This window comes from Podarcis filfolensis, assembly GCF_964270895.1.
Source record: "Podarcis filfolensis genome assembly, chromosome: 3".
Lineage (NCBI taxonomy): Eukaryota > Metazoa > Chordata > Lepidosauria > Squamata > Lacertidae > Podarcis > Podarcis filfolensis.
This window is the reverse complement of record NC_139606.1, coordinates 69,533,913-69,558,686: the sequence shown is the minus strand read 5'-3', so window position 1 is coordinate 69,558,686 and position 24,774 is coordinate 69,533,913. Positions and strand designations below refer to the sequence as shown.

General features: G+C 42.5%; 1 protein-coding gene across 3 annotated transcripts; it reads left to right on the top strand.

Annotated features, from left to right (window-relative positions):
- The first annotated feature begins 6,475 nt into the window (after positions 1–6,475).
- TAGAP (T cell activation RhoGTPase activating protein) lies at positions 6,476–22,798 on the top strand. 3 transcript variants are annotated; one of them, XM_083606339.1, is made up of 12 exons: positions 6,476–6,603; positions 7,242–7,403; positions 11,451–11,529; positions 12,202–12,286; positions 12,397–12,450; positions 14,386–14,452; positions 15,465–15,634; positions 15,762–15,923; positions 16,056–16,165; positions 18,765–18,960; positions 19,444–19,549; positions 21,041–22,798. In XM_083606339.1, the coding sequence occupies exons 3-12, from the start codon at positions 11,510–11,512 to the stop codon at positions 22,324–22,326; spliced, it is 2,256 nt and encodes a 751-aa protein (XP_083462465.1). In that variant the 5' UTR covers positions 6,476–6,603; positions 7,242–7,403; positions 11,451–11,509; the 3' UTR covers positions 22,327–22,798. The 3 variants fall into 3 exon arrangements, with proteins under 3 accessions (XP_083462465.1, XP_083462464.1, XP_083462463.1); XM_083606338.1 differs by having other exon boundaries at positions 6,476–9,609; XM_083606337.1 differs by lacking the exon at positions 6,476–6,603 and having other exon boundaries at positions 7,241–9,503.
- The last annotated feature ends 1,976 nt before the right edge of the window (positions 22,799–24,774 follow it).

Below are 24,774 nucleotides of genomic sequence, written 5' to 3'. Positions count from 1 at the left end.
GTAGGGTGATAATAATAATAATAATAATTTATTTATACCCCACCCATCTGGCTGGGTTTCCCCAGTTACTCTGGGCAGCTTCCAACAAAATAATAAAAAAAAATAAAACACCGGACATTAAAAACTTCCCTAAACAGGGCTGTCTTCAGATGTCTTCTAAAAGTCAGATAGTTGTTTATTTCCTTGACATCTGATGGGAGGGCATTCCACAGGGCGGGCACCACAACTTCACTTCTCACAGTGAGGGAACCGCCAGAAGGCCCACAGAGCTGGACCTCAGGGTATAAATAAATATATAATTATACTAACATCATGCTGAGGTCATTTTGTGACATTATCATATCTGACAGCCCTCTGGAGGGATATGAAGGTGCTACAACCCTCTTGATAATACAATATGGCTCCACCCTGCATGCTTGATGTAGGGCTTGCCTCCCAACACATGAAGCCAACAATGCATAGCTGGACAGCAGAGGTATTCCCTGCCTCCAGAACTGATTTGCCTACCCTTGTCAACTGCCATTCTCTGCTTTGAATGATACTGTAATGTTGCAGCTAGGGCATACACAGATTCAACGGGTTCAAATAAATGTAACGTCATGGTCACAAAACCATGCGAGTTCTAAGATGAAAACTGGAACTGGCACGTAAGTCACCTTTTAAGTGATGTTTTATCTTATTTAGAAGAAAAGGATCTCCCAAATGCTACTTAAGGTTCCGGATCACCAAGCAAAAGGTCCTTATTATGGGAAGTTTCAAGATGAGACCAAATAAGGCTCAGTTCGTAAGCTGTCTTTCTCACAGGGAATGATCTCAATTTCATTTATTCATCTGATAAATGAAAGGAAAGGTGAAGCCAAGATTCCTCTTTAAAAGGAAACATACGACTGGAAACTGTTTTTGAACAAGCAAATGTTTTTGTGCTGTGGTTACACAAACCCAGTCAATATTTAAGAAACAGGGAAAGCATATCAGGGGAAATGGCTCTAAATAACATAATAGGCTGTGTCATTATCCTTTGTCAGAAAGCATATATGTGCATACACACATGTGAATGTGTGCACACACAATCATGTTATTTGGTTAATTGAATAAGGTAAAGGAGAAACATACAGGTGAGCTTGAAACCCCATCACATTTGTTTTTCAAGATCTGGAGAATCTGCACTTTATATTGCCACTCTTTCGCCTGCCCGTTTTCAAAAGAAGTCTCGCCACTTATGCAATCCTGTGAGGTCAGACAAAGTTTGCAACAACTTGAGAAGTTGTAAGGCACCATTCCCAATGCTATTAAGCTCACGAACACTAGTGTTTGCCTCTCAGCTTTAATAACTGAGCTGAATAACTTCATGAAGGGGAATTATCTTTATGTTGCATCACTTTCAGTGTAGGATCTGGGTGTTTCACTTCCTCAAAGGCCTTATACATGCATGTACAGCAGGAAGAATGATCCAAGTGGCAAATGTTTTATTCCTCTTGTGAGATTGTTTTGATAATTCATGAACTGGTTGGGGGGGTACATTTCTTGACGACTTGCAGTTGAATGTGTGGAATGGTGATGTGAAAGTTCTGTCTGTGGACTTGGGTCTATGCCCACAGCATCTGTGGGTACCAAACTTGTGAAGGAACTCTCTAGAATATACCTGGCCAGCCCCATCATTTAGACAAGGGCGCACATGCCAGACACACACACACAATGGGGCGCAGAGGGCAGCTGCCTCCCTAAATCAATAAAAATCTGAGGTTCTGCCCCCCTAACAAAAGCCTGCTCCTCCCTCTAACAAAAATCCTAGCTTCACTCATGCACACAAAACCTAGCTGAAGTGCAGTCAGCATCAGTCTAAAGGGAGCCCCTTGCAGGTAAAGCTATTGGCTTTCTTCAGACTGATACCAAGTGATTATTGCCCAGCAGTATGGCCGGTGCACATATAGGCTCCTACTGATGGTATGTGTGTTTTGTGTGCTTGGGTTATAAATTGCTTCAGGAAGTGTGAATAATCCCCCCCCCATCCCTAAAAGCTATCTATAGATGCATAACTTCTGCCCACAATGCTCGATGACTTGCAGCTCTTGAATGTGTGAACTCTTCTAGCTGACAAACTATGTGAACCACAGGTTCCTCCATCACCTGCATACCTGCCTTAGCCTGTTTTAAGTTTGTTCTGTATTCCAGCTCATCCTAATATTTTTCAAGGATTTCATTGGTTGAAGAACAGTATGAACTGGATTCTCAATATACATGTACCTTTCTCAGGTGTTTTGCATCTTGAACAATATCTTTGTTGTTGTTTAGTTGTTTAGTCGTGTCCGACTCTTCATTACCCCATGGACCAGAGCACGCCAGGCACTCCGGTCTTCTACTGCCTCCCGCAGTTTGGTCAAACTCATGTCTGTAGCTTCCAGAACACTGTCCAACCATCTCATCCTCTGTCGTCCCCTTCTCTTTGTGCCCTCCATCTTTCCCAACATCAGGGAATCTTCTCTTCTCATGAGGTGGCCAAAGTATATTTTGCCTAATTCTGTCTATTAGAAGATCAGTGTTTACTAACCTGCCGCCCTCTAGATGTTTTGGATTACAATTCCCATCAGCACCAGCCAGCTGGCTAGGGTTGATGGGACTTGTATTTCAAAACATATGGAAGTCACTGGATTTGCAAAGGCTGTTCTAGATTGTAGGTATGTGAATAGAAGGACTTTGATAAACTAGCATGGGGAAGCATTATTGACTTCAAGAATTATTAGAGAGTGAAGGAAATCTGGATCAATGAAAGGCAATTAAGGGGTATAAACATTTTATTGTGGAATATTCCATATCCCCAAACTGCGGGTTCTTACTTGCCGCATAGTATGATATATATCATGGGAAGAAAACTAAACTTTCAAGTTAATTCAAAAGTCATTCAATTTTAAAATACTGGTAGCAGTACAAACTAGCCTGTTTAAAACAGTAAAAGAGCAGTAGCAGGTTGCTAATGGCAACAACACAATACAAAGATCACAATCTACTTGGAAGATTAGTTTTCTCATTTGGAAGCATGATTTTGATGAATGGTTATCACGTTGTACTTCAGAACATTTTGTTCTACATTTTCTCTGTTAAAAATATGCATGACTTATACAGGGAGGAGCATGGGATATAAACTGCTAACACAACACATCACTATCCAATATTGATTTGGATACTTAGCTCTGTGTTGAAATGTCGCCACCCTACCATCTTAAGTAAGTAGCATTCCAGTCTCTGCAGTCCATTCAGAAACATTTTTTCCTCAGGGTCAAACTCCTTTGGTTCAAACAGCTGAGAGAAGTGTATTGGCCACAGTTTTTGTATGTGGCCCCTACAAAGATTCCTTGAGCCAAAATTCTCAATTTGTGTATTTAAACATGATTTCAAAACCGAGGCTGGCTCCACATAGTTTGCTACAAGGTGAAGTCCTATAGACCATTTCTACTAAAGGCTTGGCAACCAGAATAGTTGAATAAACCAGAGGAGAAGATGGTGCCCCTCAAAATCCCTATACAGAAATTGCCTGGAGTGGCATTTGAATCTAATTTCAGCATTGGTGATGATGCAGTGATCCTCATCACACATGAAGACTGCAGACTAGCTTAGGACAGCTCTGTCCTCCTTCCGAGGGGACTGGCTGACTGGACTTAGAAGGAATGACTGGTGTGGCTACTGTTTGCGCCTCACTCCACCCCAACCCCGCAATATTATCTGTTGTCTGAAGTAACTACCACATTCTGCCCAATAACAGAACCAGCCCTTCATGAAACACTGTTTCTGCAAGCTGAATGCATTCTGCAAACTTTATCAATTTACTGTACTTTGTACAGACTGGGGATAATTTCACAATTGGCAGTATGTTTTCCAAAGCAGTTTTCTTTTGGTAATAAATTGCAGAGGACTCCTGTAACTCGTAGAATACTGAGAACAAGGAATAGAAGGTGAGAAGGGGCTCAGTGAAGTGAATATGCCCCACTTTCTCACTTCTCTGGGGATTCTAAATTGTCCCTTTGAAACTGCTTTGGTTGCAAAGCCTTTAGGAGAAGCTGTCTACATTGCTTCAGTGTCTTCTCAACATTAATACAGCCATGAGAGCTAGAACTTTCATTAAAATTGATTGGAGTTCAAAGAAAAGTTGTTAAAAAAGGTGTCAGGTACTCCAGCTGATTTTAAAAATAATCATAATAATATGAAGAGGTTTCTAGCCCTTCTAAAACCCAAGAGAACCTAGTGTTGCTTATACCCATTTTGCAGGTGGGTGGGCAGTGGAGGGACATAGTTAAATAGTGTATGACAACCCTGGCATGTTGGCTTACTTAAGGTAAATGCAGTGTGAAGTTAATTGTAGCAGCAAACCCTGCTGGAACTGGTTTCACTCAGAAGCTCCCATTCTGAGCTCCCAACTGGAGCCAATCCTTGCCAAAAACAGCAGGACTTGCCTTTGGTGCTGAAGTTGAACAGCACCAAATGCTAAGCCCCACTGCCTAGGAACAATTGCAAATGCACAGCTCAGATTCACGTTCCAAGTTGTTCCTTTGCAATGGGGCTTGCACCAGACACTGTTTAAATTCAGCACCAAAGGCAAGCTCGGCTGCTGTCTAGCCACCTTAGATCCACCTCACATTGTAGGATGCCAGGTGATGGATAGATGGGGAGACCCCTCCACCTGCCAAAAGTAGCCTGTAGAGGAATGGCCACTGTTTGATCCAGCCCACCAGACAAAAATGGTTCCCCACCCCTGCCATAAATGGGCCGCAGTTCTTTTTTTAAAAAAGATTTTATTGATTTTCCATTTTCAAAACAAATATTCAATATCAATACTAAACATTTGTTTTTCATTCCCCCCCCCCCCGTTGACTTTCCTCAGCTTCCATTTCTGGTTTATTACATCAAATGATACGTTCTGCTGTTTATGTACAATACTATGTTATCACAGTGTTATATTCCTTGTTTTATGTAAATGAAATTGTAAATGTTTATTTAAATCCTGCCAATGAGTCCATTTTTTTTTGGTGTTTCTGCAAATATCTTGTAAAAGGTTCCCATTCTTTTTCAAAGTCCCTGTTGTCCTTTTCTCACAGTTTGTCCGTTAACTTTGCTAACTCTGCATAGTTCATCCATTTTTCTTGCCATTGTTCTTTAGATGGTACTTCTCCAGTCTTCCAATTTTGTGCTATTAGAATTCTTGCTGCTGTTGTAGCATACATAAATAACGTCCATTTTTCTTTTGGCAGCTCTTGTCCTAAAATACCTAACAAAAAAGCTTCTGGTTTTTCAACAACTGTTATTTTAAACATTCTTTTCAGTTCATTGTATATCATTTCCCAAAATGTTTTGATAATCTTGCAATGCCACCACATATGATAAAATGTACCTTCCCCTTCTTTACACCTCCAACAGTTCTCTTGTTCTGTTTTATACATTTTTGCCAATTTTACTGGTGTGATATACCATCATTTTCATGTAATTCTCCTTCAGATGGGCAGCAGTTCTAACCAATGAGAAACTATGGAGTGGTCGGCCTGGAACACAGGCTTATCAGAAGCCAGGTCTGTCTAGGCTTCGCCACCACTCAGTCACCAGATGTATCTGACAGACTCGCTCTAGTTTTGTTTGTTTGTTTGGTGTATTTATTGTATGGAGATAGCCTGACATATGTGTATTATTCAGTTTTGCTGCTGAAAACAATGTATACAATCAGCCTACACCATGTGAGTTAGTCCATGTATACTATTCATTTCAGAGTAGGTTGTGGAGGAGAAATTCAGCTATTATATAAAGGTGAAGCTACCAAATTAACATTTTTTCAAAACAATACGTCAGCCAGCGCACGGCCATCCTTCAAAACTGCTCTGAATCATGCAGTGCAGCTCTCCAACCAAGTAATGTGTACTAAAATGCATAAGTAGTGTAAAGTGAAGCACATCTATTAGTGAAAAGAACATACAAAATGCATTATACTACAGGAAATTGTTTTGCAAAAATGTCTATATTAGACAAAACTGCATACAAAAATGTATTTATTAGGAGAAATCTGCACTGAAACATTGATGGATTTTCATGAGGACTTTTGGAAAAAAAAAGATTTGCAAAGTGGTGTGGAACTGTGCAGAACTGAACTGAAGACAGGAAAAATGAAAAAACACAGAGAAACTGAAATTGACAGGTTTATCCATCCCTATTTCACATTTTGCAAAAATGTGTGTGTGTGTGTGTGAGAGAGAGAGAGAGAGAGAGAGAGAGAGAGAGAGAGAGAGAGAACAAGCTAAGCATAATGAAAGCAATAGAGATGGTCCTATAAATCTGCTCTTTGCAATCCAAAATATTACAGGAGGGAGAAGTGGAGAAAGACAAATAGGACGACCAGCCTGTCCATGGGCTTACGTAACTGCTCCCTTTTTATTTGGTCAATGTTGCTATTGTTTCCCAGGAGACGGTTATGCTGCCAGCTCTGGCAAAGCTGGAATACATTCTATATATGAACATTCAGAGGCACCAGCGCAGAACCTGGGTTGTTTTACTAGATTATAGGGCGGGGGGGGGGGAGGTTAAAGTGTCAATCGCTGAGTAGCATCCTTTTGTCCACTCAGCTCTGTAGTAAGCTCTGCTGTTTTCTCATTAGCATGACACTGAAACAAGCACAGATTTGTCAGCCATTTGCTGCCATGCAACTCCCATTTGCAACGGTCATCAGGGGTGCCTCACGTCAGCTGAAAGCTCTATTGAAACAGACAAATGTTTGCCATGGTTGGGATTTTCCCATTTGGGGTTTCACAAAAGAAGGAAAACAGATGCTGCTCCTTGAGGGGAGGAAAAAAAGGGGGGGACGTAGCAGTTTGGTTCCTTATTTTCTGATTCCCATGAACCTCTTAGCTGCCCTGGCTTCAAAATAAACTTTCTCTGCCGACAATTTATGTTTGCAAGTTTTCCTCTTTCATAACATTGACAAACAGTGCATGCCTGTGCAGAAGTAAGCCCTGTTGAATTCAATGGGGCTTACTCTCAGGGTAAGTGGGGTTAGGATTGCAGTTTAAAAGTGTGTCTGAAGTTGCAGATTGCAAGCACACTAATCTGATAGCATTGCTCAGGAAACTGTGGGACAACCAGCCTCATATAACCAACATGTTTAAGTCTAATTAAGACATGAAGGGGTTAATACGATAGAGTAAGCTGTCCTGCCAGGCTTGGCTTACCTTGGGATGAAATAAGTAATCAAGCCTATTGTTCCCCTTCAGTCTACCTGAGAAGCTGAGTGTGTGAAGAGGTTTTGAACTAGCTGCCCCAGCTAAAACAGCATGTCTCTCACAAGCCACTTTTGAGTTCCTCTACCAATAATTTAGCAACTTTCCCCACTTGGTAACTAAACCAAGTTTTACTGTGCAACCTTTGGAGAGTTTGTAAGTAAACCACTTTTTAATTTACCAAATGTATGGTCTTTTTCTTATGCTGGGGGAAGAGGGAAACGTTTGGAACTTCACTGTGTTTGGTGCCTGCTAAAAACTTTTTTGTGTAGCCAAGCCTACCCTGACATGAAATTCAGCATGTATTTTAAAATGCCGTTTTAATTTATTTAGTTTTTAATTGCTGGTTTTATTTTATTATTCTTTTGCTAAGTTTTCATTAAAATTTGTAAATTTTGTAAATTGTAACAGCTCAGTTCCGGGATTCAAAATGTATTCCTGCGCTCAGAACTGATTAATTCTCAATTAATTCTGAAAGTATGTTTTTGACACCTGACTCCAGTGGGCAGACTGTGAAGTTCTAGTAACAAAGAAAGTACAGTAAACCTTGCAAACCCAAAGTCTGCTTTAAAGTATGGTTTAACATTGTGTGCGAACCTGGCCACAGTAACAGGAACAGACTATTTGTTATTGCAGAAGATATTTATGCATAAATAATTCAGCACAAGATATGGGTGGCCATATGTACTGTTTTACATGGAAAGTTCTCAGTGAAAAGGGCTCCCTAGACCGGATCCAGTTATTAGAGTTATTAAAGTCTAAGAATGCGAAGCAGTAGGCTTGAGGCTGTCTGTCAACAATTGGCAGCTGTACGTCAGACTGAGCAGTAAGACAGGTCTGCTATTATGGGACTCAGCTGTACAGATCCAATTAAAATGTTTTAAGTGTGTTTTAAATGTAATATACAATGTCACACTAGATGGCGATGGTGAGCCTTATGGAAAATTCAATGTATTTTAAAAAATGTCTCAGCTTTGCTGAAAGCCCAACTCCATCAGGCATCTCCTACCCCCTCAACTGTGCCAGATGGTGCCTGAGTTTAATTCCCCCCCCTTCCCTCATTATCCGTTCTTGTGTGCATGGGGACTTTTTAGATGGTAAGCCACTCTGGGAGCCTTTTGAGGCTGAAGAGTATGGTACAAATGCTCTCAATAAATAAATATTATTGCTAAATTTGCATCCAGACATAGAAATTATCATACAAAGGTTCTATGCACATCTTTGTCCTCAGTTGGTCCTCTTTGTGGGGGGGTAATAAAATTTCCACTTTTTCAGCAAGGCATAAGTAACGACTTTAATAAGATGTCCCGGAATTAAAGACCTGTCAATGCATTTTATGCATTCAAGACTTCTGGAAACTAGTTTGCAAGAAGTTTGTGAACATTCTACAGTACTAAGCAATTTCATGCTTTCTAAGCGGATTTGATAGCTTTTGGAGGGGGATAATTTTCTGGTATTTTTGTTTGTGGAAATATTGATGGCAGTGGAAAAATAAGATTAGTGGTATGCCTTCAGTTCACTCTGTTTCATTCTTTATATTTTTGAGCTCCCACCCCCACCTCATAATTCAGCGGTGTGGATTCTCTGGCCCACATGCCAAATTGGGCTAGGACAGGAGTCCTAATTTAGACCACCACGAGACAGTTTTCCCCAAGCCATTTCCATTTTATATCCCATCAGGTAATGTAGGTAAAGACACAGTTGCCAAGAACTGGTCACCTTAAAATGCACTCTTATTTGTTGCTTGGCAAGCAGGGCTCATATTCAGTGCCTATTAAAGTTGGCACCCAGTATAAGACCTGCTGGGCTTGATCCCAAGTAGATCCAATCCCTGCTGAAAATGGGGCTTGACGTCAGCAGCTGATTGGTGGTGACTTCAAGGCCTGCTGGGATTTGATTGGCCTGGAGTTTCTGGTTGGGACTTGAGGTCATCAGTGACCGGCTGATCAGTCATGATACCAAACACTGCTTGGATCAGCTTGGATCTTCCTTTGCAATGAGCCTGAAGTCAAGCTGCACTGCAGAGATAAAACAGGTCACCTGATGCATGTTTTAACTGGTCAAGTTTATTTTTTCCCATGTTCAAAGCTATAGATTCTAAATCGCTAATAATGTCACACACTAACAGCAATGTGTGACTTATCTGTGAGTTGAGAAGAAACGGCTTCAGTGCTGGCAACTAAGCCTGGCGATTGGCTGCCAACTCCCTCCTAACTCCTTCGGTTGTGAGCTGCCCTGTCAGATGGGGAGAGAAAGGTGCTAAAATGTGTGACTAAGAACTGCTCATCCCACCTCACCTCAAGCTTCCTGTTCCATTTTCCCTTCTTGCATGCCACATCTAGAGCCGTCACTGCAGAGCTGGGTGAGGAACCTTTTTCCGCCAGAGGGCCACATTCCATTCCAGGTGAACTCGCAAGGGCCACATGCCAGAGGTAGGCAGGGCCAGAGGCGAAAGTGTGCAGAGCAACAAGCGTAAATTTTACCTTTGTATAGTAGGCTAGTTCCTACACAGACACTCCTCTCTACAGTCCACCCAGACAAGCCAAAGGCATTATCAGAGTTCAAGGACACATGCCAGCCCAGCAGAAACACACATAAAAGTTGTGAAGCAGAGCCAAGAAGAGACATGGCCTGTGGTGAGTTCCAAGGGCCTGCTGGAGAGCGCTGAAGGGCTCCATTTGACCCCTGGCCTGAGGTTTCCCACTCCTGCTGTAGACTAGAGCCTTCTTTAAGTTTTATCATGATAGTCAATCATGATAAAACTTAAAGAAGTGAACAGGGAACAGGGAAGGTGGAATAATTTAGAGTGGTTTCCACTGTAGTGAAAACAGTCTGAAAATGGGTTACGCCAGGCTCTCCATTTATAATGTGATCCTGAGGGGGTTTTGTTTGGCAACCCCACAAAATGCAGTGTCAATCCCTCCTTAGTAAATGTGCTTAAGGACTGCAGCCTTGGTTCCTCTTGGCCTGCCAGGATCTGCTCCCATGAGGCATGAAACCCGTTTTGGCAGCACCTGCTGTTTCACAGAGAGCGTGTGCTCACTCCGCCAGCTGTAATAAACCCCATTGTTCCTTCCAAAAGCAGCTTCCCCACTACTGACTATTGTTCCTCCCCCACCTGGCGCTGCCTGCCTGCCACCATTTCTTGTTGAGGGGGTATTGCAGCTGGTCTCCTGGCTTTGTGGAGTTGTGTGGCATTTTGTGAGGCTGCATAAGGGCCAAGGCTTAATTTAACTCTCCCTTTTTAATCTGCAAAGTCACCTGGGATGTTGGCTGCTCCAGAGAAGGGTTAGTCATATACATCCCTAGGTATCCAAATCTGCAATGCTTCCCTCCGAAGACGGTGCTGGCCTTGTTGAGGGAAAGCAGCATTCTGGGAAATGCATGTACTTAACCATTTCGTCCATTGCTTTTTTTAATGGATATTTCATTTGATTTTTTTCCCGCCAAGTACAATACATATGGGAGTGTCAGCAAACTTAATAGAAGTATCTGAGGCACAAATGTGTATAACTAATAGATAACTTTCTGCTTTTTGACCCTCCTCCCTCAATTTTCCTCCCCATATGCTCTATCCAACTCCATTGTAAAGGCTCAGACCCTGACCTACTTGCCTTGATTTGGAACTTTTAAAAAAGATGTGGTTTATTAATTTGAGGTCAGATTTGACGTCCTAAGAGTCGGGCACGCGGTGAAAGAAAGGTCTCTGAGAAGGATTCTCGTGCCTAAAACTGCAGAATGCCCTTTAAAAGGCCTCAAGCCAGCCTACACAAGACCACTTCTTTTTCTTCACACATCCCACCTGATTCCTGTCGTAAGGTGGAAAGCTTACCTGTGAGGCACTTCATCTGTTCCATTGCCTTTCCGTCTGTAACAATACTGGGGTTTTTTTTTAATTCAAGTAGGAAAAAACAAAACACCCAAACACACAGCCAGACTGCAGCTGCCCTAAAAGGAAAGAGGAAGCCAAGGGGACTGGCGAGCATCTGCCGGGGAGCTCTGACTTCTGCCTTTGAGCCATGATGCTCCTTCCTGTGCCTCTTACGTTTGTGACTTTCCACCTGCCCCCCTTTCCACCACAACTCATTTTGCATGCAGCACACGTGGTGCGGAAGGGCTCTCTGTGTGTGTCTCCGCATCTCTCTCTGGCAAATTAGTCTGAGGAGGAGGAGAGCGTCATGCTGGTTCCCTTTCTGTCTGCAGTTCACTCGAGTTGAAAGAACTCTGTCCGGATACCATTCTCTGGAGAGCCTAGAAGATGAATGTCTGTTAAAAGTTCACTGTAAGTAGCTCGCTGGGATTTTTGTTAAGAGAAATGTTTAGGGCAAGGCACCCACTGCCCAACTTAACTGTACCTCAGTACAGCTGATGGGGGCTTTTTGATGTTTAGCATTGTACATGGAACTTAGCACCAATATCAAGCAGGTTAGGGGTATTTGTACATTGACAGATGTAATCCATCTGATTACAACTGTCTGCATTCACATAGCTTACTTCTATATCTTTTCACATTGTTACATATTTTACAGCATGCTGTACATAGTGCTTGAATGGAGTGGATTCAAGAGTTGTTGTTTTCACTAGTGTAATGATGCTTTTATGTCAGGTTGTCGAGAGAATCTTTGTATGTGAGAGCATCTTTTAGTTCACATCTGATGCTTGAGGCTAATCAAAGCCTTTTCAGAGGATTGAAGGCAGTTTGAGAGAGAGCTTACCACTTGTGGTGTGCACACTCAGTCCACTTTTAGCTTGGGTAAAATAGACTTTGCAGATTTTGTACTGTGTCAAACACTCTCAGAAACCAGAGGTGACAGGGAGAGAAAACTAATGTGTGTGCATGTCACAGCCTCTCTCTCAAATCACTTTCAGCTCACGGTTGTTGTCTGTATTGAGCCTGAGTTTGCAGAAGGGGGGAATAAAATATTGTTAATATTTGCCTCCTCATTCTAAACAGGCAAACGAAAGGACTCAAAGTAGCAAACATCGTTAAAGCTTCCTTAACCAAAATCCTGATGAAGGTGCTAAGCAGCTGCAATACAGTGAGTATTTATTGCCTCTTCAACTAATCTACTCTCTGAAGACTATAGTATGTTATTACGCATAACTGAATGGGATTTTCACGATATCCTGCCTTTGTTTTGATTTGCAGCCCAAAACCATAAATGAGAGTGATATGGAGACTTTGATTGCATGCCAGTCTGAGGTAAACACCAGCTTCAAATTATTTGCTGAGTCTTTACGTTACAGGCTACAATCCTAAGCATGCTCCCTAGGAAGTACATATGCCCCATTGAACTTAGTGGGACTTATTCTGAGCAAAGCTGCTCAGGACTGTACTACACAGCTCTGCCACTATGAAATCACAGTCAGTGAAGGTTTTGCTATGCTTAATTGAAGTCAGAACAGAAGCACTGCTATTATTGCTATTGCCATTATTGTTGTCTTTTTAAATACCCAGAGTTGCCATGAACCCCTTAGCTTGTGCCTTCATGCTTATCGCATTAAAATCGTGTTTGCCAAAATTCAGTCATGAGCCTTGAGTTACAGTCCGCAGTCTGATACCTTGCAAGCAGCTCTACGTGGTCTGTTCTAGAGTGAATTAGGGTGACATGCTTAACTGATATGGATGTACATCCCACTGAAATGAAAAAATAGCTCTTTTCAGACACTCTCGCCTTCTCACCCAATTACAGTTGTGTAAAGGGAGGAGCAGGGCCCCATTCACACACTGGGCGCCCGCTGTATGAGGTAGCAAGGTGCCCGCTGTACGACTGTGGGTTCACAGTATGAATTAGAACGCTGATCAAACCAAGCCAAGTTCACGGTGCTTGTTCTTATATATACAGCCTGATATGGCTAGGGACCAAGATATTTGATGAAATGCCTTATCTCATATCTACATTGCCTGGGCATGAAGGTCAGGTGGGAATGCCTTCCTGTTCCTGATGGTGCCACGTCTGCCACAAATCTGGTATGTGGTTACTTGACAAAAGGCATTCTCCACACACTCTGGAAACCCCTTTCGCTCTCAGACAAGATCAGTGGCGGCACTTCACAGCTTTCAATAAAAATTTCACCCAGGCTTGATTTTTTGCTTTTGCTTGATTTTTGTTTCCATGGCTTTTTGCATTTTGTCATTACAATTTGTTCATGTTCTATGGGCTGATGGTGCTTTTATAGATGGATTATTTAATGGCTTGGGGTTTTTTAATGCAAGTATATTGTAGACAAGTTTGAGTCTATTGCTTGATTCTCTTGCACATCTTTTGAGGGGGTACACCAGCTGCTAAGTTTTAAAAATAAAATAAATACATTTGTACAGCAGGTTCCCTGCTTCAGACCTTGTCCCTGTAATGTCTGAATGGAAGGGGACAGGGCCAGCAAAGACTAGGCAGCAGCCACCAAGGCCCTATTCTCCCATTCCCACCCCCCATGTAGTTGTAGTTGTAGGAGGAAAAAGACCTGAAAAGGACATGAGACTTTTCTAAAGTAAAGATGTTTTGTAAAGCTGAAGTAAAGCTGAAGCCTGTATGACCATAATACCGAAGCCTAAACATATTTCACTTTAAAGCCCCATCAATTTCAATGAGACACTGTCCTATGATGTGCAGTTAGAGCCTTACTTGGGTCTATGGCTAGGATCCAAAGACCTGCTTAGGTTCACAGAAGAAGCTTGCACTACTCCCTCTGGGATTGTTGACTTTTTCTGTGAGCCAATAACCCCCATGCCAAATTGCAAGCTGTTTTCGAAACTCAGTTGCTCAGTTACAAAAGCTGAGGGGGGTGGTGATAGGGGAGAAAGGTATCTGAGAAAGCAACTTGTGCCCAACTCATCCTATAGTTCACTCTATTATTGTTTTCTATAAAAATTGGTAAGAGCTCCGCCAGGGAACCTAGCATGCTGGGATTGCGCATGCCAGTCCATGTAACTTCCAGCCCAACTGTTGCCAAAATTGACTGCTTGCTTATCCCCTGCCAAGTGCCAGGCAGAAGTTGTGAGATAACTTGAAGGAAGTTTGCTTTCCATTTGGGGGAAGAGACATTGCACAGATATATTATGGCAGTGAGCTACGTGGATATGCTAACAAAATAAACCATTTAAGTGACTTTCTTTCTTGCTGCTTATTGTTTATTCCAGGCTGACATCAAGAAATGCCACTTGTTCATGCCATGTGACACTGAAGATGGACTGTGTCATCTGACTGGTGCGTTTTAACAAGGAAATGATGCCCTCTGATAAGCATGAAAATGAGTCATTCTGCCATGCCATAACTATGCTCCTTAATTTTACTATACAAGTGCAATCAAGTGCTGAAACATTTACTTTGCTCCACTGTGCAGTAGCAGCAGATAGTAGGATCTGTCTTTTCAGAGGTTATACAGTGGTACCTCAGGTTAAGTACTTAATTCGTTCCGGAGGTCCGTACTTAACCTGAAACTGTTCTTAACCTGAAGCACCACTTTAGCTAATCGGGCCTCCTGCTGCCACTGCGCCGCCATAGCATGATTTCTGTACTCATCCTGAAGCAAAGTTCTTAACCTGAAGCACTATTTCTGGGTTAGCGGAGTCTGTAACCTGAAGTGTATGTAACCTGAAATGTATGTAACCTGAGGTACCACTGTACTTTGTTTCTTCCTGCTGGGGCCATTCTGTGCCATGGAACAGCAGCAGCCTGGCACACCCCCACGTTTAAGACTGGGATTACAATAAGCATCAGCTTTCTAAATTGCCCCCTGGTGGCAGCCCTGCACAGAACTGAGGTTTCTAATAGTAGGCAACGAGTTTGGCTGGAAGGCCATTGTAAAGCCAAAGCAAAGTGGCTACAGACTAAATCTTCCACCTTAGTTATGCTGCATCTGCACTGTACATTTAAAGCACTGTTATACCACTTTAAGGGTACTGAAAGTTGCTAGGAGGCCTCTATTCCCCTCATAAAGCTCTATGAGCTTGTGCCCTCTTTCTCCTTGTCTGTTCGTTTTACGTTTTAGGTTGCACATCATATACTCACTTAGCTGGGAGTCAGGCCCATTGAATCTAATGGGGCTCACCTCTGAACAGGCACACATAGGATTGCACCATTAATCGCCTATACTTCATGGCTTCTCTTTATTCCATGGGCATTTTACGTCTCTTCATACAATTTAGCAGTAATATGTCATTCACCCATGTATCTAATGTTACTCATTTTTCTTGTTCCTTTTTCTTCTCTCCAACAGATAGTAATAAGAAGAGAAAGAAAGTAATATCTTGGCCATTTATGCTGAGAAGAACCGCCACTGGATCAGAGACTCTGGGGAATCTGGAATCTGACCTGAAGCCTCCTCTGTTTGATCAGCCATTGTCGATTGTCTGCAGTGAAGATGATATGCTGCCCAAGCCAATACAGGTAAGCAAAGCATATACATATTCCAGGTAAACAGGTGTGTTACAATGACTGTGTTGGGTTCTCTGCGGCTGTTCCTAATGAGATGACAAACAGCCTTTCTTTTGTTCTTGTTCTTTTGTGTACATAGGATATCCTTACAATGCTCTTCTTGGAAGGGCCTTTAACGGAAGGAATATTCCGGAAAGCTGCCAACGAAAAGGCCCGCAAGGAGCTGAAAGAAGAGTTAAACTTTGGAGGGAAAGTTGATTTTGAAGATAAACCGGTTCATCTGTTAGCAGTGGTTTTAAAGGTATATTTGCTTGGTTTCTTGCTGTAACAATTTGTTTCATTACCCCAACTCTTGGAAAAGGCACCAATACTTACTGTTACACTATAGCAAAAATGTTTCCTCCTTGCTAAAATGAGGCTCATTATCTTGCAGGATTTCCTTCGAAACATTCCCCATAAACTGCTGCTCTCTGAGCTTTATGATGAGTGGATGATGGCACTGGAGAAGATGACCCACCATAAAAGGACTGAAGCAATGAAAGAGTAAGCTGATCCTCCTTCAGAAAGTCTCTTATTGCTGTGCCTTGCAATGCAGTGGGATCCTGATCCTAAACAGCTTTTATCTCAGCTCATATTTATTCTGGTAATGGTTTAAGGAATCTGATAATGGTTTAAGGAATCATTTAGGTGGCTTTTAAGACCACCTCCATGATCCCTCATGATTCTTATTGAAAGTACACCTGAACATGCTTATTTGTGAAACTGATCGATATCAATGGTAATCATGCTTAGGAATGCAGCCTAAGAGTGATTCTTTTTTAAAAAAAAAATATTTATTACTTTTAAACCTTACAAAAAGGAGAAAAGAAAAGAAAAAAAGAAAAAGCAAAAGAAAGAAAAAACAATACAGTACAATATATAAACAATACACAACACAACATTAGCACATTAAACAAAACAAGAGCAAAAGCAATTCAAAAAACACACATCATGCCATCTCAATACCCTCTCTTTCATTCCCTTGTTTCATCGAAACCGGGTTTCCCTGCGAGTAGGGGAGGCGCAAAAGGTGCCAGCCGAATCCCAATTTCACAAGCTTCTCCCGCCTGTGATTTTTTGTGGGTCCCCGCCTTCGCCGTGGCGGCCAGACCCTAATTTCCACGAAGCAAATTCCTCCCGATCAGCGGAATTCAGCCATTACCGGGGGCACTAACCCGGAAGTCTTCTACCACCAAGCAGCCTAAGAGTGATTCTAAGTACCTATGTTTGCTCAGAAATAAGTCTCTCTGATGTTGGGTTTATTCTCCAATAAGTATGGGTCAGATTGCATCCTAAGGCTTGCAAGCATGTAAACTTAGTGGGAACTTACTTAAGAATAAACCTATATATGGTGAAACTACAATTTGTGCAGTCAACAACAAGGGAAGGTTTGAGGGTTTTCTCTTCCAAACTATGACCTTGCTTTCCATAATTTTTCTTCTCTAGTTCAAAAGGGTGTGAAAGTGGTCCTAAGGGGGCAAATGTGGTAGAAGGTTATGTATTCCCACTGCCAAGGCAATTGGTATGTCAAGACAGAAAATGTTGTCTCAGTTGCCTAGGCCAGTGGTTTTTCAACCAGTGTGCCATGGAACCCTGGAGTGCCTTGAATGATGGCCAGGGGTGCTGCAGGCAACACTGGCCTCTGTCCCTCTTTCCATCCCTCCTTCCTCTGATGCCCCTCTCCCAAGGGCTTGCACAGCTGTTTGTTACAACAGCTCTGGCTACAAGCTCCGCAGGCAATTGGTGCTTCTGGAGCTGGCCAGGGGGAGCTTCCCAGGCCCCTGTGGGGCAGTGTGAGGAGGTGCCTCTCTTTGGGGCAGGGGGGGCAGCTCAGAGACCGGGGTGGCAGCTGCGGTTGCCCAAACGACTCCCAATGAGAGGGGAGAGGAAGCTGAGGGAATACTCCACAAGGGAGGGTATTTGAAAAAGGGTGTGAGGCTGCCAGCTCTGCAGGCAAGAGGTGGCATAACTGGGCCCTTGAGCCCCACAGGAGTGCTGCAGAAAAAATGTAGTTGGTCAAGGGAGCCAACTCAAAAAAAACCTCTGGCCTAGGCAATGGGGTTGTATTTACTCTTTCCTACAATTCAGAATGAGGACTTTGTTTGCCTCATGAAGTTATCAGCCAAATCTGAATGGCTACATGGCATCATGAAGGTATCATCCTGTCACAGTGATCACATCACCAGATCTGAATGATAATGTGAAACATGTCATCTCTATGTGATCCCTGTGATCTCAATGTGATCCCTGAATGGCAAGGATGAAGCAGTGAAGAAGCCCTTCACTGACTGCAGCTTGGTGCAGGACGGAGGCAAAAGAGTGAAATGTACAGTATTTTTCATAAGCGTTTTTGCACACTTTAAAATAGCAACTATCGCAGCAAAAACAAAGCTCACACAAATTTGGAACATCATAAATTGTAGTCCTAAGTGCAGTTACTTTCAAGCAAGCTCCACTGAATTCAGTAGGATTTACTGCTGAGTAAGCATGATTAGGATCCGGTTATAACAAGTACTGAAAGCTTACAATCCAGTTACCATTTTACTAAAATAAACAGTGAGTGAGTAATGGTATGCCACAAACAAATACATTCAAATACTGAGAACTTTTAAGCCACATTGAAGTCAGTAGGAGTAAAATGTGCTCAACCCTGGATGAACCGTGACCATATTTTCAGTCACCTTTTCAATCCTGTAGGGAGAATAGCCAACCCTCTGTGATAGCTAAGAACTGACTTACATGGAATAAATGTCAATATTTGTTTGTTTGTTTGTTTGTTTGTTTGTTTGTTTGTTTGTTTGTTTAAAAAATGTGCATACCATGCTTATTATTGTTACAAATATCAAATTAGGTGCTTTTTTAACTCCATAGTTTTACATCGGAATTACACTGTTTGGGGCCTGGTCAGGAGTTTGTGGTTAGCCAGTTTCGACCATGCAAAGCTGCAGTCTGGGGACTTTTGAATGGGAATTTTGAGAGACCACTTTAAGTGAGCATTTCCACATTTGAGCGGAAGTATCACTCATACTGGTGAATCTGATGGTTTTTAAAAAGCAGAAGTTTCTGAGGATGACTTTTTCCTCTCATATGTTCATTTCTTTAGGGTTGCAAGCAAACTCCCGAGACCCAACCTTCTTCTGCTCAAGCATTTGCTCTGCGTGCTTCACCACATCAGCAAAAGCTCAGATGTCAACAAAATGGATTCCAGCAACCTTGCCATCTGTGTTGGGCCAAACATGCTGACTCCAGTTCGTGACCAAAGCCTACCACTTGAAGCCCAGAAAAAGCTAACAGATAAGGTTGGCTTACTTTTGCTTCCTGTTCCCGTCATGTTCACTTTTCGTCTTTTGCTATTTATTTTCCAAAGTAAAGGCCATTGCTATGACACACACTGAAACATAGGAAGCTGACTTATGGCGAATCGGACCAATAGTCCAGCTACTTCCCCATTGTCTACCCTAGCTTCATGTAGCGCATAGTTAAACTATAGAGCTCACTCCTACAGAGTAATAATAATTATTTATACCCTGCCACCTGACTCCAGGCTTCTCCCAAGCATCTCCAGCAGGCTTCGATGGTGATGGGCAAATGCCCTGAGCCAAAACAGGTGGGGAGAGCAAGGCAGGTTTGCCATGCATTTCCTTTCCATCCCATCTGCAGGACTACACCATATATGTCCTGTGAATTTCCCTTCCAGAATTCTTAAATATGAAGAACTATACAAATAACTTTTGGCTGAGACGAATGCCTGATTAACAAATATCCTTCTTTGATTTGCACAGGTGAAGACACTGGTGGAATTTCTCATTGATAACTGCTTTGATATATTTGGGGAAGAAATCTCTTCACTGTTCAGCATCTCTCCTGATGATTCCCTGGACAGGCCAGGTACTAATAATAGTCTATATTTGCATCCGGCTTCTTTAGCAATTTGGGTAATCACGATTCAGAGAAATGTTTTCTCTTGAATGTGCCAGGATTTCGTTGAAAGTGCCACACCGCTTGATATAATTGTTCATTGTTGGTTTATTTAGACATGTTCTAAACTGCTGAGGAAGTGGTTAGTGATAGCCAACAAACCACAATGCTGGATCCTGTCCAACTGTTAAGCAGATGTATCTCAAAAGGAACATAGGAAGCTGCCTTTTGTTTAGTCAGACCAGTGGTCCATTGAGCTCAGTGACAGTGGTTCTTCAGGGTTCTGTCAGGGGTCTCTTCCAGCCCTACCTGGGGGTAGAGTCTGGGGCCCCTTCTGCATGCAAACCAAATGCTCTCCCACTGACCTCGGGTCCTTCCTCTGACAAGCTCATATGGGAGTCTAATCCTATTAACCTACCACTAAAGTTGCTCTCCTACAGGAGTAGGCAAAAAGACCTCATTAAGCCCCGTGAAGCTTCAACTGGAGGTACAGCCTTGAGTGGTGCTTTGCAGGATCAATGGACATATGAAAAAACCTTGGGTAAATGTGGAATGTCAATGTCTTTGGTTCTCACTTCCTTTTTATGCAGTTTGAGAAGGGTCAAAATGAGGTATCTACTTCACATGCAGAAGATCCCAGGCTCAGTTCCCAGTATCTCCAGGTGCAACTATGGATGTTCTCTGTCTAGAACCCTGGAAAGTTGCTGCCTCTCAGTGTTGATGACATTGAGATAGCTGGGCTAGCATTCTGACTCTGTATGAGCCAGTTTCCTGTGTCCCTATGGCATCTCAGGATGGCTGTATGTTGACCTAATAGCAGGCAGTTGTGTTTTACCTCAGAAACGTCAATAGAATTTCTCTGGCATTTAGAATGTGAGAAACCAGGATGAAGCACCTCCCATTTCTGAAGATTAAAAAAAATACTGCATATGTTTATATAGTATTTTTAATCATCGGAGATATTAGACAGAGCATTGAGGGGAGAGAAACCATGTGCATTTTGGTAAAAACATGAAAAATAAAAGTCACCAGTTCCCTAAGTTGGTAGGATTGCACACTACAATTTTTGGTAAATTCAAAAATATTGGTCTAAATATTGTGGAATGTGGGCATTTGTCCATGACACTTTTAGAAGTAGAAAAATTTCAGGGGTACCCTGCCCTCCAGTTGTTGTTTGTCTCTCACTACCATCAGACCCAACCAACATAGCCAATAGTCGGGGATGATGAGAATTGTAGTCCATCAACATCTGGAAGGTACCACTTTGGCTACCCTTAAATTATAGGCTTTCATATTGCAGAACCAGATTTGTCTTTCTACTGTGTCTGGAAGGTTTTAGCCCACCCGCCCCATTGCTATTTATATGCAATATATACATTTTTGTTGCTTCTAATGGTAATTCGCTAATTTATAAAGTCTGGACCTGCCCCAGTTTGCTCACATTTGCTTCCTCTCCTCCAGATACGTTGTCTGCTAGACGCCAACATGATTCTGCCTATGACAGCACAGATTTTGAGGAAGAATGCAATTCCAGTGAACTCCAGGCCAACGATCTACCACAAGCCAGCGGGACAGAACACAGGTGCAGCAGTACAGAGCTGTACTCTCGAGAGCCAGTAGCCCAGACTCTACCTGTCTCTTCTCCTGTGACCCGGTTTAAAAAATCCATAAGCAACCTGGATAGGAGGTTCTCTGAGCCAGACATGCTCTCTTCTAAGGGCTGCCACGGAAGCTGTATGAGAAGCCAGAAGTTAGCCAGAAGTGAGGAGAGTGTCATTCGGCAGGAGGAACTGCGGTTGAAGTGCCAAGGCCTGAGAGAGGAAATGGCAGGAGAACGTCGTCTTGCAGGCCTCTATAGGAACAAGAAGCCATCCAACCTGACAATAAAAACTAGTCTGCTGTCGGAATTGTCAAACAATTCATTGCCCAGAACATCCTCTGGCAGTTCGCTAGACAGTGCTTCTCCAGTCTCTGACTGTTCTGTCTTCACCAGCTCACCACTGACATCGCCTTCCATCGCCAAGAAAAACGCCTTAACTCGGCCGCAGTCTTTTTCTACCAAGGCTTCCAGCGGAAGTGACACCACCTCCATCAGAGAGCTCAAGAGGCATTCCATGTCGTTTTCTGTGGCAACCCGCAAGAAGGTGCTAGCGAAAACTCAAAGCTGCGGTATAGGTGGCTTTCAGAGGGACAGTTTCAAGAAGGACTCCAAGAAAGAGAGACATCTTTCCTGCCGCATAGTCCACGCAACTTGTGCTGATGACCACAGCCCAGAACCTTCACGGGGTCAACCGAGGTCTCGTTTCATGTCAGCAGATGAAGTGTTTCGGCTTGTGGACCAGAGGAATCCTGGGAATCCTCCGTCTTATGAGGAGGCTACCAGAAACTGCTCAGCTGCTAGGCTTCCCTCATACAGTAGCTTAACGGTTCGAAATATGAGATCCACTGTGCTGTCTCCAGACTTTGAGCCTCAGCGTTCGAGACTCAATAAAGAGGTTACAAACAAAGTATACAAGGACTTTTTTAATGACAGGCTCTCTGTGACCAGTGATCCTAAGGACAAGGCATCAGCCGTTGACTTTGTTATTGGAATACATTCCCGAGCTAACTTGCCCCTAACCCCTCAAGTCTATCGCCTCAGGACCATGTCTGGGTCTTATCAAAAGAACAAACAAGAATACCTGACCCAGCCATGCAGCCAGCCAGCGTTTGGCCATATAAACTGTGCTAAGGAATCCTATGTTTAACTTATCTGTCCCCTTTCAACACAATGTCTGCTGTACACATGGCACGAAAGCAAGTCTTTCAACTGCATCTAATATAAGCTCACCTATGTCTACCTTTCCTTGAAAAGGTAGCCTTCTCAGTGTCATATGGAATACGCACTGTTCTTCCTGAAATGTGTAGCTCTTGTACATAATGGATATATCTCTTGTTATTTGTGTCTGTGGGTTTTAAAGCTATACAAGAGGACTGGTGGTTTTTTCATCTTGTTCCTTATACATTGTGTGATCATTCCTTTCCCCCTTAAATATAGTCAGGAGTCCAGACTGATGTAGGAAATGCTCTAGACCATCTTAACAATGAGCTGCTTTGTCTGGGTTTGCATTACTCAAGTGTCCTAGTGTCTACCACTTCCCCTTTATATGCTATTTCCAACTGAAATAAACCTCCGTCTTATGAAATGGTCCCCAGCCAAAAATAAAAAATAAAAATGCAGGATCTGCTTTCTGTTTCTTTAGGTTATCACTAAAAATCCAAGCAAATACCCTCATCTGCAACATCTTTTCTGCTAGTTCAATGGATCTGAAGATTTGCCTTTCTGAATAAATGTTCATCCAGGTCACTGTTCCGTCTCTTAATGTAGCCTGTCAGATGCTTGCGCACAATGGAGATTAGATCAACAGAGATATGCTACCTTTGAACTTCATTATTGCTGTTAGCTAAGAACCCATTACAACCGGGTGCTGTGCAGAAAATTATTTAAAAACAAAAAGGCACCAACACCAAAGTTTCCAATTTTTAATGCTGTCTCCTCCCAATTTCTTTACCCTGCCTCAAATTCTAACAAGATCCCGCTTTTCAAAACCTAGCAGAGAATAATTCAAGTAGTGTTCAACTGGGTTTTACTCATAGTAGGCCAATTGTAGTTAATGAACCTAACTTAGTCATGTTCATCCATTTTAATGGGTGTACTCTGAATCAAACTTAGTTGAATACTGTATTATATTCAGTCTCCTTTTTCAAGAATCCTGAACTCCCATAGGCAACATGCATACACATTCAACTGGTGATTAGAGCTCCAGCTATTGGCACTGCTATCGGTTACAGCTTTTGGCAATAGCCCCAATCCACTCCATGCATGCATAGTAAAACTAGATGGTGACATGCATTGTCCCAATCAAAGGATGCAAGATTAAGCCAACTTACTGAGATCTGGATGATCCTTCTGATGTTGATGTCCACCTGCATCTTCTTTGATTCTCAGTCTAAGCCAGTTTTGAAGCTACAGTGGATTGCAGGAATTATTTAAGGGAGGTAAAGGCTAGCAGTGGCTGCCAGCTATACTGGCTAGCCTCTGTCTCCATGGTCAGAGGCAGTAGGCTTCTTGAATACTAGTTGCTAGAAATTGCAGGAGGAAAGAGTGCTCTTGCACCCTGCTTGTGGGCTTCCCATAGGCATCTAGTTAGCCGCTATGATAACAGGATGCTAGACTACATGGGCTATTGGCCTGAAGCAACAGGCTCTTACTATGTACTTGTGACACCGTGGAATTGTATAAAGTGGAGGTTTGAGACCTGTTGAGAGTGCTCTTCTGAACTTGCAAGATTACTTTTAAAAACACATTGTTCTTGCTATATCAATAGCAGCAGTCTTTTTTATTCATGGCTCACAGTAACCTAGTAGAGTGAACATAGCAATGTGAAAGCAATTGTTTTTAATTCAGAAGTAGAATAAAGAATAAAGCACTTTTCCTGCCTAGAATACCTGTACTGAAGTTGCTGTTTGTTTTCTAATATGCAACCAATGTCTGCAAAAAGGGGGGGGGGGGCAGAGCTGGATGAAAATACAGGAATGACTATGTGGTAATGTGTGACCTGGCTCTTAGGAGGTAGTCAAAAGTTTGCATGTAGATGAGTAAACTTCTGAAACTCCTTAATGACAAGAGGAGCAAGAGGCACCTTGGCAGTTGCAGGTCATGATCCAACACACAGCTTACATAAAAACAGTGTGTAACTGTCCATATTCTCACTAGCACTTCCACAAGATCAGTGGCAACCCCAAAATTTCACACATACCCTGAACACTGATGGATATTTTTTGATTAAATGTAGCTGAATTGTTTTACCACTAGCACCCGCATACTCAGTGTTGCTCAGGAATTCTAAGGACTCAAAAAAATCTTGATTCAAAATGAGGTCTAACGGTATCCAAACAGATATGGAAACTGCTCCTTGACCTCAAGGACCATCATGCAAAATTTGCTCAAAACTGATCCAGTTTGGAAAAGTTAAGTCTACCAACTTGATTCAAAGTGGCATGCAAGTGTCCATATAGACAAAAGCCATCATGCAAAATTTGGCTACGTTATTTTAAGAGGTGTCCAAATGCACAATGAACCAACAACTCTCCAAGATATATAGCAGATTAAACCCCCCTTCCACTGCCCCCACAGTATAAACCGATGTGCATGA